The sequence below is a fragment of the Barbatula barbatula genome (genome assembly GCF_947034865.1).
Source record: "Barbatula barbatula genome assembly, chromosome: 10".
In the NCBI taxonomy this organism is placed as follows: domain Eukaryota; kingdom Metazoa; phylum Chordata; class Actinopteri; order Cypriniformes; family Nemacheilidae; genus Barbatula; species Barbatula barbatula.
The window spans coordinates 8,565,956-8,582,802 of NC_136773.1; the positions used below are offsets into that span (position 1 = coordinate 8,565,956).

At 40.2% G+C, this 16,847-nt stretch overlaps 1 protein-coding gene across 1 annotated transcript in view; it reads right to left on the reverse strand.

The window, feature by feature from the left end:
• Window positions 1-16,847, reverse strand: part of spon1a (spondin 1a) — a 129,091-nt gene that overhangs the window by 88,473 nt on the left and 23,771 nt on the right. The window contains exons 3-6 of the mRNA XM_079465927.1: window positions 12,372-12,505; window positions 5,545-5,618; window positions 5,106-5,228; window positions 3,154-3,302 (exon numbers count right to left, since the gene is read on the reverse strand). Coding sequence (XP_079322053.1) covers window positions 3,154-3,302; window positions 5,106-5,228; window positions 5,545-5,618; window positions 12,372-12,505 — 480 coding nt within the window. The remainder of the gene's footprint in view (window positions 1-3,153; window positions 3,303-5,105; window positions 5,229-5,544; window positions 5,619-12,371; window positions 12,506-16,847) is intronic.

A 16,847-nucleotide genomic window follows, 5' to 3' on the forward strand; every position in this document is an offset into this window, starting at 1 on the left:
ATTGACACTGCTTAATCAAAGACTTCCATGCATTTGCAAAAGAACATTTCTTGCTTCAAGGCTTAAATTCCTCTGTCAGGATCAAGTGAAGGATCAGTTATAAACAACCAAAATATGTCAAACCTAAAGTTGCCAACCTATAATCCTGTTATGATGTTTTTTTTAAGTTTTATTTAATTGGCACTGCGTATAGGAATTTATAATCTGTTTAATATTTGTGCGTGTTTGTGTTTGAGAGAGTGTCTGCGAGTGCAGTAGCGTGTTGTGTGGAGTGTTTTGTGTGTGTCTATGTCAGTCTTCTGTTTTCACCTGATTTGATGATTTGCTTATAGTCAACATGTTTTCTTGTACAGCTGCTTTGTTACAATGAAAAAGTGTAAAAAGCGCCATATAAATAAAGTTGACTTGACTTTTTACAGAGCAATAACTCAACTTCTTAGTGAATAGACAATGCTTCGGTTCAATGAGAGGTAATCCATAAAGAACAATGCTATTAAAATCCACTTGAAAGATTCATAAAAAACGACAGTGATTGAATGGAAGTAAACAGCAGAATTAGACATCTCAGACAGATGGTGCTTCCATTCTGCTGGAGAGAAAGAAAGATGTCACATTGTGAGAGATCCCACCCGCCATCTCTCCACATTTATATCACTAACTCTGGGCTCCAACCAACTGCTTTGTTTGATGGAGGTGTTAACAGCACATATTGATTCCTCGATGTATGTACTGCTATTATCAGAGCAATAGCTTTGCACTTCATCACAGAATGCCATGTTTGCTTACTCTGAACACTTACACCTCACTTACTGATCTCAGTTGACAGAGCTTAGTGCAGTCAAAGTATTCTTGAAGGCTTCAATTCAAAGTCAACTTGAAATTGTATATACTGCAGAGCACTCAAGGTTTGCAATATCATATGAACATTTTCTGTGTTGTTTTTTAACAGTGAAAGGTTTTTTTTAGATTGAAAAAATAATTCACTCTTCGCCTTGTGCGAGTTCGGTTCTATTCATGTCTTTGCATTGACTTCGTATGTAAATTACTTGCGCATATCGCTTAATTCACGTTTGGTGTGAACACAGCACCAGTGTGTATTTACTGTGTATGTCCAAAGGCATCTTTAGGTTTTTCATGTCAGAAACAGGTCAATATTCTAAAATGTCTTTATTTTAAGCAGTTTGCATGGGTTTGGAGCAGTGTTGCCAAATTGGGCTTCTTTTGAACGGGTTAGACCGGAGAATAACGTTAACGTTTCAAAACGTAATAAACACATTATTCCTTAACACAGCCCTTATTGGTTCAGTTTAACCAATCAGGTCTAGGATAGGGAGACCTCACATGTCAATCAATCTACAGTTGAGATCATGTGATGGCTCGTGAGAGACTGGGTTTTGGTGCGATAAAGGACCAGATTTTCTATATTGACGCGATCGCAATGACAAAGTGGCCTAAATATACAGTAAGTTGCACGGAAGGGAGAGTTACGGAAGCCGTAAAGTGCCAAACAAAACAACAAATCGCAAAACAAACAACAAATCTAAAAAGCCAAAAAACTAATCCTGAATCACAATAACAAATCTGAAAATGCAACACCAAATCTGAAAACACATCAACAAACCATAAAGCACAACAACAATTCCGGAAACAAAATAACAAGTTAGAAAACACAACGACAAATCGGTCAAACCGGAAAAGGAAGGTCTTTTGTATGACCGGGTAAGTTACGGCTGATTGGACGGAACCCCTGCCAATCAAGATAAACAGGAAGTACAGTTCTGTAGCTAGCGTTACAGAATAATAAGAAAGAAGTAGCTGGCGGCAGTGTACACAAATAAAGAATGTACTGTCCTTATTGTGGGTTCAAATTTTGTGTTTTGCGTCTGCTCTGATAGCATTTCTGACATCGCATAATAGGGAATCGTTTTTTCGTCTGAATAAACCTGCTTTCTTCACGTGTCTTTAAAGAGAGCGCAAGCTGAACTTAATATCATGATATGTTAAAAGCATATCTAGAATAACGCCATATGAATGTCCTTCTTGAAAGTAGTGCTGAACAAACTCCATTTCTTTCTTTGAAAACACACACCTGACTGTTTATCCTGATTGACAGGGGTTCCGTCCAATCAGCCGTAACTACCCCAAATGACAACTAACTGGCAACGTTGTTTGTACTGAGTGTGCTAGGAAGTCTTATGGCAAGTCTGTATTACTATTTGTTCATGCTTTTTTTAGCAGATGACTTTGTCACTATTATATTCCTATATTGCACTATATTGATTGAAAAAGGCATTGTTATTCAGACAGAACTGTTCAATCATCACCCTCATCCTCTTATCTTTTATCCTTTCTTTGTCAATTCTCAGCTGATCTTCCACTATGAAAATGCATTATGCTTATCGAGAACCAAACTTCTAAGCTTTTCACAGATCTCCAACAGCATGTGAATGCTTCGTCGCACAAAGAGAATAGACCCAACCTCATCAAATGCAAAGGGCTTCGGTCTATTTTCGATGTCCCTCACAATACATCGCGAGCAGCATGTAATTAAAATGCTCCGGTGGAGGACTAATGTAATGATCAACCTGATCCATTTCAACTCTATATGAGCATTGTGGTGCCACAGACACAGCTTCTAATTTCTATGATTATACTTATCAAAGTTCTCCAAGGACAAAGGAGGATAATACCCACCAAGCATTCAAGTGAATTATGATTAAACCATTATGTGTTTGCAGCTGCAGGTTTGCAAGTTGAGTTTATGGTGTATGAGGTTGCATAAGATATTATTTCTAGATCCAGAAAGCAACACAGACGGTTTTACTTGCCAGTAATACTTGGCAAACCCATGAGCAAAATCTACTGGGAATACGCCTAACAAGACCGGAGGGATAGATTTAAATATCACTTTAAAACGACTGATGATTTTTAACGAACAGCTCTTTACTCTAAAACTTTCCTAAACTCTAAACTTGACTTACCCTGGATGAGCCAATTTGATTGTTAATAAGCATGATTAGCTATATGCTTAGTCAACTCTGGATTAGATTGATTAACTGAGGATAAATTTAATTAAGTCTGCAAGAGCTCGCATATGAAATAATCTCCTTGATCATTTGGTGACTGAACAAACTAGTAGCACAACCCCCTTACCTTCTGACGGATCTCCTCCTCCGTCTTGAGCGGTGATCCCAGTTCAGCGACTTGTTTAACCCCGTCACTGGCATAACCTCCATACTCCCACAATACATAGCTCTTCGAATGAGATGCTCCAATAAGGGCTGACCAGTGGTTAGCTCTCCCTGTAAAGATATAACATTATTTAATTGTTAGTTGCCATGTAAAAAACTAGTTTATGAAAACAATTACATGTGTCTTGAGTAGGACTGGGTATCGCTTGAATTTGATTCCAATTCTGCTTATCGACTCTGATTCGGAGCGATTTCCAGTTTTTCAAAGTTGTAAAACATTTAGATATCAACCTGAATTATTGACAATATAATTGTACAGTAAGTTATATTCTGCAGATTTCAGAATATCGCAAAGTGTTTATTATTAACAACCCGACACAAAGAAAAGGGCTCTGTTTTTACTATGAACTTTTCATATTTTGATTCCAGAATTGGAATTGATTTTGGATTCCAACCCTTGTAATGAGCAAGATGAGTAAGGGATAATTGTACAGTAAATGATTATGGCAGATTTCAGAATACTGCATGGAGCTCTGTTTTTACGCTGAACGTTCATTTCACTTCGTGCAATAAAAGGTAAACTTGCCATTGTCAATCATTGTCATTTCGTAGGTGTGATAAGAAGCACAAAACAGAGACAATGTTACAGAAACCTTCCCGTACCTTGTGCAACTCCAACAGATGTGATATTAAATGGTTTCCACCTCCCACAAAATTGGGCTGTCCCACAAGAGCAGGCTAAAAAAAACACTGGAATACAGTAGCTTTACTCTGGGCTTTTTTGAGTGTGTGTCCTCAATTTGTCCCTTACTACAGTCCTTCAATGGCACGTTTCAACTTCAACACAAACTGCATTGAAGAGAGAACATGTTGTATTGTATTAGGGTGATATATTATACCCAATCTATGACAGATAGTCTCTCTCAGAAACTAGTGAAAAGGTGAGCTCAAATGACACTTCCTACTGTTATGAAATAATTTCATATTCCCCTTTCAATTTCAAAATGTCCTACTTTAACATTAAAATCACCTTGCGGACTATCTATACCCTAAGGTATTAGATTCCTGATCTGCTGGTCACTCTGGGCCTTTAAAGCCCCTCAATCTAAATTCTCCTCACCAATTTAAGCTATTCCAAAGCCATGACAGAGTGTTCACACTATCTCCGGATGGAGAACCGCTTACCGCATCCTCTTTCTACGGTTAATCCTTTCAATGCGTCAGACCTGTATCAAATCTCACTGATGCGCTCTGATGTTTATTTTCGTATTCCCTGCCAATAACAGCATCTCTCACTTTTTCCCCTCTCTGTGCATCAACAATTTGCAAACACCTTAGATATTTGTTGTACGAGAGTAAATAAAAAAAATATATAATAATAATAATAATGCAGTGACAGTGTAAATATTTTTAAAAGGAAGTACAGTACATATTCCAAATATGCACAGGAATGTGATTGTGATATTACACACGTTCATCATACATCCCTTGTGTTTATCTGTACAAGCATGTCTGTTTTCCAGCGTGCCTTTCACTTAAGCCCATAAATTAGGGCACCACTCTTTCTTTATCAGGTTCGTCTAGATCCCAGAGTAAATTCTAATCAGAGTATTGATCTGAGCTGCAGACGCTCAAGTGCAGAGTGCCTCTAATCCCCAGGCTTAATTTACTCCCAATGAGACACTCTCAAGGTTATCCTCACCAACCACAAAAGACAAGAGCAAAGGAGAGACACTGGGAGAAGAGATGAGGACATTGTTGCATACTTACGGAGAACATATTGTGAGTTGAGTGAAACAATAGACTATTGTAATGAGATTTAATGCAAATTTGAAATGGCTTTTAGCAGTCAAGGCACATTTAACTGTCACACGAGTAAGCATTTCAACACATTCTTAATGGGGACTGTCTTACTTGGGTAGTCTTTTGGGTGCAACTTCTCTGACCAGTTCCCGTAGAAAGTAACTCTGTATTTGGCAGTTCCACAGGCACAGCAGTCAAGCAGAGGCTTTTCTGTAGATTCTCCATACAGTGGTTCTGGAGGACAAGAGAGCATGGCTAGAATATTTACAGCAAAATGCACTATACGCATGCACATATGGCTTTTGATCAGTTTCAAGGCACCATCCAGTGTGAAGCAACTTGGGAGGTAAATTTAAGAATGTGTCATTAACCAATGAGGACCATCATTTGTGCTGTTGTACACTGGTATTTTTAGAAAGGCTAACAGTCATGGCTACGTATAATGCAACCAAGGCACAGAACAGAAATATGAGGAAAAAGACAGATAGAGATAGCTTCTTGAAGAAGAGCAAGTACCAGTAGATCTAGCTGGAAGTAATGAAAGACTCACCTTTCTCACACATCCGCTTTGTGAGGAAACCTTCATCCTGAAATGAGATGATCTTTCTCTGAACAATGCTAGACCTGCAGAAATAGAGAGATGAAGTAAGTAAGGAGAAGAGAAGGATGCAGTGAAATAGGCTATTGTCAGAAATCAGGTCTTTGAACAGGCAGCAATCATGAACCCGTGGAGTGATTCTACGTGCCAGTTGAATAGCTGCATGCTATTAAAGAGAACTGCACCACAGGATTTCAAAGACAGCAGATGTGAAGCGTATATTTATGTCTTTGCTTGAACCAAGGATATGCATCACAAAATACAAGAATCAAAGTCATAAGTTTCTAACTACTTGTAAGATGGAATATTGGCCATCTTAACATTGATATACGTTATTGTTTTTATGGTAGGCCAATGTTGTGTTTCAGATGCTGGATCAACTTCACCAGAACAATTATGGCTGGTCAACCAGCAAAACAAAGTAAATTCTACTGGTAAATGTAAGTACTTTGTTGATCCACCAAATGATCACCAGACCATTATAAACCAGCCTAAATTCTTTCTGGGCAGATCCGGGGCTTCACATATAACACTTTATGTAGATTTAATCAAGTAAGTATACACAGAGTCAAACGCAGCCGTAGGGTATGCTCATCTTAACACTATGTTTATTTTTTATAAATCTCAATATGTGCATGGAAAATAGTGGCAACATCAGGACATGTACCGTATATCAGGGGCCGGTTGCATACACTACTTTGACTGAAGTTAAAGTTAGTCTTGAAGAAAAAAATTCGATGACTAACTTTTAAGACTAGTCAAAGTAATTTACATTAAAGGGTAGATTGGTCAAATTGAAATCTGAAAGAATTGCTAGTCAGTGAGAAAGCGGCTAAATTTATTCCCCAGGTCCTGGTCACTTCAGCATTATTGCTCTGGTTGGTTTAAAAATGGTTTAAATACACGAGAATAGACAGAATACATGAAATGTAAGGCAAGAGAGAGACTTCGGTCAGACAGTTGTAATTAAAAATGGATAAGTGACTGAAAACCATTCTCTTCGCTCTCTCAATGGAGGCAGTCGCATTTTCTCTTGCTCCCGTCCTCCCCTTTACTTTCCTGCTGACCTTGTGTCTCGTCTCGTATCATCTTTTGAGAGATTTTCTCTGCACTGCTCTACAACTGAAATTATGGATCTGATCAAATGGTCTCTAAACGCTATTGACACGATCTTCTCGACGAGAAGCTTGGGTTCGGGGGAACCTGCCTGCCCTGACGGAACGTTTGCAGCTGGCTACACGATGGACGCCTGGGAGAGATGGCGGATCGTGTGTCTGGCTCCTCTTTCCGTGGAGGACATTGAAGATGTCTACCTATTCGGAACCATGATAACAGGTATTATGCTGATTGGATTAGGCTGTGCCGTTTGTTATCGAGAAATTAAGAAAACTGTAACAGCTCTCAAAAGTCTCACAAGGCTGCCCGTTATGATGGAAGTCGTGGGAAGAGCGGTCGGCTCTGGAAATGAGACTATTAACCGCAATATGGATTCTATCACGGAGAAGCTCACGACTTTGCAAAGGAAAATTGATACTCTTGGAGACCATTTTGGACAAAGAGAGTAGCCGTCTAAATGGAATGCGGTTGCTCGCCCAAAGACCAAACATTCAATCTCTTTCGACTCCCCCGTATCAGCCTTGGCCAAGGCTGCTGCTGAAATTCAACCCTGAGTAGAGCAGTACGGAGAGACGCTCTTGTCCCTCCCTAATTTCTACTGAAACACCTGCATAGACTCTTACACACAGACTTTTCCACACAGACACAAACATAGGCCGCACTCGAGGGCGGCCACTCACACCCAGATCCAATGCCTTCGTCGCTTTGACCCGCCAGCCTGACAAGTGGGTCTGCATGCGGCGCCATCATGGCAGCAGAATCAGATGCTGCTTGTCGTAACTGGATTACCTATCCCTGTTGCAAGTCTTGTCTTTGGTGTATTGTGTACATGTTTTTCTCCCCACCTTCCCCATGTTATGCTTTATCTTCTTCTTAAAATACATCTCGTTGCACTGTACTTGTATGTGTGTAATGACAATAAATTGAATCAAAAATCAAAATCAAAACAATCAAAACAAACAAAATAAAGCTTAAGGAAAGAGTGTAAACAGGCTGCACCAGCTAGCCTGTTCACATGGTGCCATCCGAGATACAGTGCTTGTGGCAATCAAGGAGGTCTTTAAACAGCCTGGAAGAATCTTATGGTAAAAAAGCCTATCCTCCTTGCACAATGAGGAAGAGAGAGCTCTCATCTAAAGAAAAGGATTGTCAATAGAATACTGAGAGCTGGAGCCAGTCCAGGTGGTCCACATCCAAATGACAAGGAATATTTATGAGCCAGCCAGTTTGAATCAACCACACTGGAATGGTCATTAAACTGTGAGAAATAAAAAGCGCTGACTGTTGAATAAAGTGAATGAAAGTCATGAAATGACTATATGATTAAAATGCTTTTTGTTTAACTAACAAAGCAAACGCTAACCACAACAGCTGGGCCACACATCACATTATAATCCTCAAGTGTTGGGAGCAATTTGATCATAAATCTTTTTGGGAGCAGTGGTGGTTTGGTTGTGAACTATATATTTTTGCACCAATATTTTCGATTCAAATTTCTCTTCATGAAGAACAAGAACATTGCAAATTAGTTTATGTCTCTGATGCGAAGAGGTTAGTCAATCATTACAGAGTTTGTTCTAAGTCTTTGAGGAACAAACAGCCTGTTTCATTCTAAAGATAAGAAAGAGGGTTGAAGATGGTGAAATATTGTTACTTGAAGAAAAAGTGCCTTATTTATGAAATGAGCCTCAAAAAACTTTGTACGGTCATTTCAACACAAAACTTGACATTTATCAATCCTGACGCAAGAATAGTACAATCAAATCTCACGTCAGGTTTCAGCTTGTGTACGCAAGTTTGGCAATTTGCGTGAAGGTTTGTGTTTTATCAGTTAGATTTCCGATCTGGAAGGAATAATAAGAAATGAAAAGACACCTCCGTGTTTCATTCTTGTTAAATAACGATTGTTTTCCACATTTAATCAACATCATAAACAAATATTGTATGAATCACACGTGAACCCTTGCGAAAAAGGATGTCTGTTCTCGAATAAAAGGAGATCGGAAGGAGTGGAATAACTCAGAGTCATACTTTGTTATTTTACTTTAATTGAACAGGGTCGTGGTCTTAGTCGATCCTCCATCAACCACATTACCGTTCATGATGTGTGGACTTAACTGACAGCCTTTCAATATTTCCTGTGCTCTTATCTATTTAATTTTATAACATTTGTTGTGGTATACACAAATCTCTATTGGCTGGCCTCTGACACCTATATGACCTAATCTGCATGGTAAAATAGGGTTTTTGTTTGTCCTCGAAACACACACATTTATTTCAAGGCAACCGTGGCTTGAACCTAAACAGGTTCAAACCACACATAAATAAACAAATATGCAAATATGTCTGAAATGCTTATATTTTCATGAAAATGAAACCAGAAGTTAAATTGACCTCAATCACTTCAGTTTTATTCTATCCACCAGCTGCTGAACCCCAGATATTGTAGGATATCGAGGGAGGTGCCTGGTTATGTTCCTACCCCTGCAGCATTCTTCATCTTTAGGACACTTTTCGAGGACATGTCCCCCACCAATATTTAGTTGAAACCAACATGTTTCCCAACCAACACAATTCACCATCGGGAACGTTCAGGAACGTTCAGTCAGAAGGGAACTGAGTGATCCTAATGGGTCACAGCCAATGCACAGAAGGCACACAAAGACCCAGATACCCACCCACACCCTATTTTATGTAAAGGTACTGACGATACCACTCCAATTGTCCGTACTCTAATTCAATCTCACCCCAATTTCACATATCTGAAGGAGAGCGTCTTTGACAGAAAGCCTCCTCACTATCCAGGGCTGGCCAGGCAATCAGCTGCGGTAATGGTTATTTAACATCCAATTTAAATTCTATCAATGAGATGTTATTAAGGGCAGACTCACTTTCCTGCTTTTACGCAGCAGATGCTAATCGCCTCTCTCTGTGTGTGTGTATGTGTGTGTGTGATCTTCTCATGCCAGTGCTCAAGGGCTAAAATGCAAATTCAAGAGCCCACATCAACGTAGAGTACCACCCCCAATAAGAGCTGTGCCAGGATGAGACCCTATGCAGGTTACACATACGCCGTGAACCTGGAAACGAGAAAACGTGCGGCATAATATTATTGTAATTATTTAACCTTGTGGCTGTTGAACTGGATTATTCGTCTTGGCTTTTATCAAAACTGCTTGTAGCTTGAGGTCAGTAATGAGCCCTGGAAAACATCTACGTCCATTTCATTCAGTGCTTCACAAAGGCCAAGTCTTTGAAGTGCAGCTTCGACAGAAATTGCTTTTATTTATGTTGGTTGTGTACCCGTGTAACCCTAGTCACATCCATATAAATTAAATCTCACTCATTCTTTGCTAGGTAGGAAAATTCCCAATTTGCATGTCTTCGCTGTGATTTTTCATTCGTTTCACAGCAAGTCTATTAAATTGAAAGGACATCACTGGATGTTTCTCCTCGCATTTGATATGTTTCTTCTGGGGTTTCAGAAGCTGAGAAAGTAAATTCTGCCTTCAAAAGTTTTCAATTACAATTCGGTCACAAAATACACTTAATAACAAGATAATGACACAACAATCTGGTTCAAAGTGTGTAATAATTCGGAGTAATACCATTGTTGGAAACCATAAAGGAAATGAAAAACATGCAAAGATATGTACAATGAGGACGTCATGTTAAAAGTTTCCATTATTATGATTTCTTATGAAACTATATATAAAGTTACAAAGCCAATTTTTTGAACTCTACCATATCATTTTTCAATGTAATATTATATCAGACAAACATCAAATAAATCAGAATCAAGTGTTACAGAGAGCTTTGTGAACTTTTGATATATATTGCGTTCACCTGCAAGGCGGTTTATAGCAAGTAGGAAAAACTTTTTGATTTCACGGAATGTTTCTGCTCCCAACATCCCTTCAAGTTTCACTCACAGCGAAGAGTTTGTTAACTGCCCGGCAGATCACCACTCATTACCCACGCACCCCCTCTTCAGCCCTGTTTCCCATCCATGCCTCAAGCATATCACCGACAACGCTCATCCTGGTTTGATGCTTCCAAGTCGAAGAGTTGTTGCATTGCACCGCGGTTCATGTCTTTTGTATCTCTGTAGCACGCACATATTTAATTTCCAGAGGTCCAATTTGAGCTGGAGTTCTATAGAGAATGCGACGTTGATGTCACGCCGTGTTATATGCTGGGTGTCGCGGCCATAATTCTAGGTGGTAGTGGCTCTTTTCTGCTAGTGAGTTCAGTTCAATGTTATTCTGTTTGACTAAGAAGACATAAACATGGTGGTTCTGTTGTGCTGTGTTATAAACTGCAACAGCAAGTCGCGCAGTCATTTAGGATATGAACTAGGGAACAGAATAAGATTTTTTTGTTTTTCGACTTGTAAACAACACAAAGGAAATTACATCAAGGATCATGTATCAATCGCTAGTAAACAACCTGCGAAGATGGCAGTGCCGCCCCAGCATGCAACGTTGTGACGTCGATTTACAAGCTCTTTTACAAGCTGCAAGTCCTATGAATTTATAAGACTTACAAAAGTGTTCCAATGTAAAAAAACAAGTTCATGGCAGGGTTCAGTTGTAATATATTTCTGTTCTGTCTTGTTCCTAACTACATACCTGTACCCTGTCATTAGCATCCCCCAGAGATGATCTAATGCTGTATGGATTGACTAAGAGTGCCCACGCACTTCAACGGATTACAATATCTATTTGATTGACTAAGTATTAATAAAGGCAAAGTAAGAATCTGTCTGAAAAGGATGTAAAGAGGAAAGAAATTTTAACATGGGACAATTTAGAACATGTTTAAAGAATGTATAAAAAGGTTTGGGGAGGTGTGGAATAAAGGGAACACTCATACAGTCTGCGTTCATGAGTTCAGAAACAGCTAAAGGCAACACCGTTGAATGGAAAATAATTCAAGAGTCTTTAGATGGTGGGGTCAATGTTAGGATCATAAAGGGACTAACCATACGATTTGGTTAATAATCAATCTATGATTTTTCTGGGTTAATTTTCACAAATAGATTGGGTGCGTCCCTTTTTACGCCTTACAGAAAAGACATATGAAATTCACAAGTGCAAAATCACGTGCAACTTGTGTTTTGGAACATTTTGGTGCTAACCCCATGTAAATCCTATGGGATAATATGCAAAAGCCCATGGGATGACATGTACGATGTGTTGTGATATGTCTACACATTTGATCGAATGTTCTTCACGTCACCACATGTTGCACTTCATCTCATCCTACTGTATGTGTTTCACGTGGGATATACACTTTTTTTTTCCAAAAACACATAGTTCACGTGGATTTTGTGCACATTTTAAACACACGTTGTACAAATGTGATCGCATGTAAAACAAATATCACAGCATTTGTTTGTTGAATTTTGTTGTGACCCTTTAACCAAGTTTAACCAGTAAACCAGTCTGTAATTCTAAATTGAATTAATAAACCCAAAAAATGTGCAAGGATGGATGGAGGGATAGTCATATACAGTATACTGTATATATTTCCAGACATTCATTTTTACATTTACAGGTGGTGCGTATTACCCCAAATTCTCTTTCAAATGCAAAACTGCATCCGACCACTCAGATCCTTACTCTTCCTTATTTTACCCCTGTAATAAAGGAATGCCTTACTTCAGTAGTACACAGCCACTGCCTGAGGGAGGTGCTGTCCAGAACACCTGTATTCTGCTCCTCCTACGGGGGGTGCTTTCTGTCACTGCTGGGGGGCAGTTTGTCATAAACTGTGTGTCTTCCTCATCAATGATCTGCAGGGCACACAAACACACTCGGTAAACACAAATTTGTCATTTTTCCTGAGCATATAATCAGTAGTGCACTGCAAGATGTGTGTTTCTGCTTCTATTCACATCAAACACAGTGTTTCCCACAGGATTTTGTGAGACTGGATAATGCCACGTACTAATTTGCATATTTGTGACATAATAACACAGTGTTTGCATTCGACTGCTGTTGGCACCTCAGTTCAGTTTTTGCTTCTGCTCCGAACTGTCACACACTGTAATACAACTACATGCCCAAGAAAGCTGTCCCCATTTACATATTTTTTACTGCGATAATCCTGATTTATAACCATGTCATCGTCTGACAAATTCACGATGCATCTACATTCTGTTCTGGTAGTTGCAATGTGTCCTGCTGGTCCAAACCACAAAAAAGCTGAACTCCGAGTGTCTTTGATATTCTGATCTTTAAATATACTGTACCTTAGGGCCCTCCTTCAATGTAAATATAAGGGATGTTTATGATCTATTCTATCATCCACCAGGTGACAATCGTAAGCACAATTCCTTTGAAAAGCATAACTCACAAATAACTGTGATATGGTATTATAAATTGTTGTTGAGGGCCACTCGGAAGGTGATTTGTAATAGTGAAGCGTGTTGCTGTGTGTGAACTTGAACCTATAGATGCTACTCATGTCAAAACTAGTGTTCGTGTAGTTCAACTGGTAGAGCATTGCATTTACAGCACCACAAACGTTTGTGGTTTCGACTGTCAGGAAACACATATACTGAGAAAATGTATACTAAGTTGCATTGGATAAAAGTGTCTTGCAAAAGCGTAAATGTAATGGCAATACCCACAACTCTCTAGGAAACCTCAATCTAGACATTGTGTTAACTGAACATTTATGACCCAGTAAATGTCATACATTTTATTATGGAAATTTTGCAACTCCGTTAGTAACAAATAATGATCAGTTGAGAACAACCTCTGCCTTAACCCACAACCCGTAAAAACAAGTGAAGCGATGGATAAGATCTGACAGGGAGCTCAGTGTACTGAAGACAGTAAAACCCAGACAGTGCCCTGCAATAAAGCACCAGGATCAACATTTATTTCCAATGACCATACTTAAATAACATTCTTCATTGTAGACTTATTACTTTACATGTTAACACAACTACAAGTTGAGCTGCATTCACAAACAACAAATACAAAACTTTCAAGAAAAAGCTCCATGGTGTAAAGTAAAATGAGATATTCAGGCAAATGTTAAGCCTTTTTTCCAAATTCACTCTATATTAAAATGTTGGAAATTGCTGTTAACTTTATGTATTGGCTCCTGACAGGGAATTTCAGATATTCATTAATTTAAGAGAGTATTGATTGCAAACTTAAGCCTCAGGGAGAATCTGCCTCTTTCCAGACAAACAGATGTTTTGATATTGCAAGTTTGTTTCTGAAGTTTCATTGGAAGTCACAGGTTGAGACTAGTTTCACTGGAACAAAATTCGATTTTTGTGAAACGTGCATCTAATGCAAAAACAGATTTGCAAGCTGACAGCTAAGTTGAATGATTGTCAGTATGAAAATGTAATGAAACCAGAACATAATACATACCCAGCCAGTTGTTTATAATACACATGTCAGAGCCGGGACTTGAACTCGGGTCTCTGGCATAAAAGCCAGACACTCAATACTTGAGCCACTGAAGATGGTGAAGCCAATAGTAAGACGCACTCAGAGGCAGATGAGATGCAGGATTAGGTTTAATAAAAGTACAAGCAACTCAATTCCCAGCTAGAGCAAACAATTATAAAGTAATCCTCAACACAACCAGTCCAGAGCTTTTCACAAAAATTTCAAAAGGTTTCCAAAAACATTCAGCACAAACTCCAGAAGAGGAAAAGTCCACTAAAATAAAACAGGAATAGTCCACAGGCTAGAGGAAATTAAATATATCTGTGCTAGAGGTGACTTGCTTGAGTAACCGGCTGAGAACTACCAAAAACCAAGCAAAGAGGCTAAGAGACAGGGACACTTAAATACATACATTTTGAACGAGAAACATGTGAACCTGATAACACTAATTACAATTTGAATTAGCATGACGTTATTTCACCATGAGGACCTCTAGAGGCCAAAACAAGCAAAACACTGACAGGACCCCTCCTCTAGGAACAGCTCCTGACGTTCCTTCCAGGACGATCGGGTTTATGAGCATGGAAGTCCCGAACTAACTTGGGGTCCAAGATATCTCTGGCAGGAACCCAGGAGCGCTCCTCTGGGCCATAGCCTTCCCAGTCCACAAGATACTGAAGTGATCCTCGCACCCGACAGAAATCCAGTACTCGGTGGACTGTGTAAGCTGGTTGGCCTCCAATGATGCGAGGAGGAGGGGGAGGTTCACCTACTGGAGCAAAAGGAGAAGACAACACAGGTTTTAGATGCAGGGTCGAAGGCCTCCATCCTTTTTACCCACAAAGAAAAAAACAGCACCAGCCGGGGAAGTGGACCGACGGATAATCCCTGCTGTGAGGGCTTCCTCAATGTATTTGTCCATAGCTGCACGCTCGGGAGACGATAAGGAGAAGATGCGGCCTCTGGGGGGACAGGTACCTGGAAGCAGCTCAATGGCACAGTCATAAGGACGGTGTGGTGGTAAAGAGGTGGCTTTCTTTTTACTGAAAACTGCCTTGAGGTGGTGGTACTGTGTGGGGATCTGAGATAGGTCTAGGGATTCTTGAGTCCCGAGAGTAGGGTCAGGGGAACTTGGGGTCAAACAGGTGACAGGACAAGTGTTGACCCCAACTGAGGATAGCACCAGTGGACCAGTCAAGATGGGAGTTATGGTGAAGAAGCCAGGGGTGGCCGAGAATCACAGGAAACTCTGGGGATTGTATTAGATGAAAATACAGCTCCTCCTGGTGTTGACAAATAGAGAGGTGAAGAGTGACGGTTAGAAGGGTTACCTTCCCGGGGCCCAGAGGTCTTCCATCCAGTGCGGTAACTGTTAGAGGAGATTCGAGTGAGTCAGTTGGGATCTGGAGATTCCTTGCAAGAGATAAATCCATAAAGTTCCCGGCTGCACCTGAATCCACCAAGGCTTTAAGTTGATGTTTCTGATTTTCCCAAGAAAGTGTGATGGGGAGAATCAATCCTGAATTGGAAGGCGGGGGGATGAGAGTACTTCCCGTTACAGTCCTCCCTTGCCTGTACGGGAACGAGAGTTTCCCGCGAGCTCTGGGCAGGAAGAACGGAAATATCCAGGCAGTCCACAGTATAGGCAACACCGCTCCCTCATGCGGCGGTGATGTTCTGATGGGGAGATCCGAGTACCACCCAATTGCATTGGTTCAGGAAAACCTTGGGACGGAGGTGAATTCTTGGTGGGGTCTAAACTGACATGGGGTGTGAAAACAACCTGGCGACTCAAATTCCTCTCCCTCAGACGATTATCCAGTCAGATCGCCATATCAATGAGGGTCTCGAGATCACAGGTACGCTCTCGTGTTGCAAGGTCATCCTTGAGCGTCTCAGAAAGACCATTCTGGAAGCACACCATGAGAGACTCATCATTCCAACCACTCCCCCCCCGGCTGCAATAGTGCGAAAATGGATGGCATATTCTGCAGCAGTACGACAACCTTGCTGGAGGGACAGCAATCGTTTAGACACCTCACGGCCACTGATGGGATGATCAAAGACCCGTTTGAATTCCTCTTCAAATGCAGAATAACTTGAGCAGAAGGGGCTCTTGGCTTTCCAGACAGCCGTTGCCCAGGCAAGGGCCTTACCCGAAAGAAGAGTGATGACATATGCAATCCTGGCTCTGTCTGAAGGGAAGGACGATGGCTGCAGCTCAAATGTAAGGGAACACTGAGTGAGGATGGTGAACCCAATAGTAAGACGCACTCAGAGGGAGATGAGATGCAGGATTAGGTTTAATAAAAGTACAAGCAACTCAATTCCCAGCTAGAGCAAAAAATTATAAAGTAATCCTCAACACAACCAGTCCAACAGAGCTTTTCACAAAAATTTCAAAAGGTTTCCAAAAACATTCAGCACAAACTCCAGAAGAGGAAAAGTCCACACAAATAAAACAGGAATAGTCCACAAAAAATAAAACAGGAATAGTTCACAGGCTAGAAGAAATTAAATATCTCTGAGCTAGAGATGACTTGCTTGAGTAACCGGCTGAGAACTACCAAAAACCAAGCAAAGAGGCTAAGAGACAGGGACACTTAAATACATAAATTTTGAACGAGAAACATGTGAACCTGATAACACTAATTACAATTTGAATAAGCATGACGTTATTTCACCATGAGGACCTCTAGAGGCCAAAACAAGCAAAACACT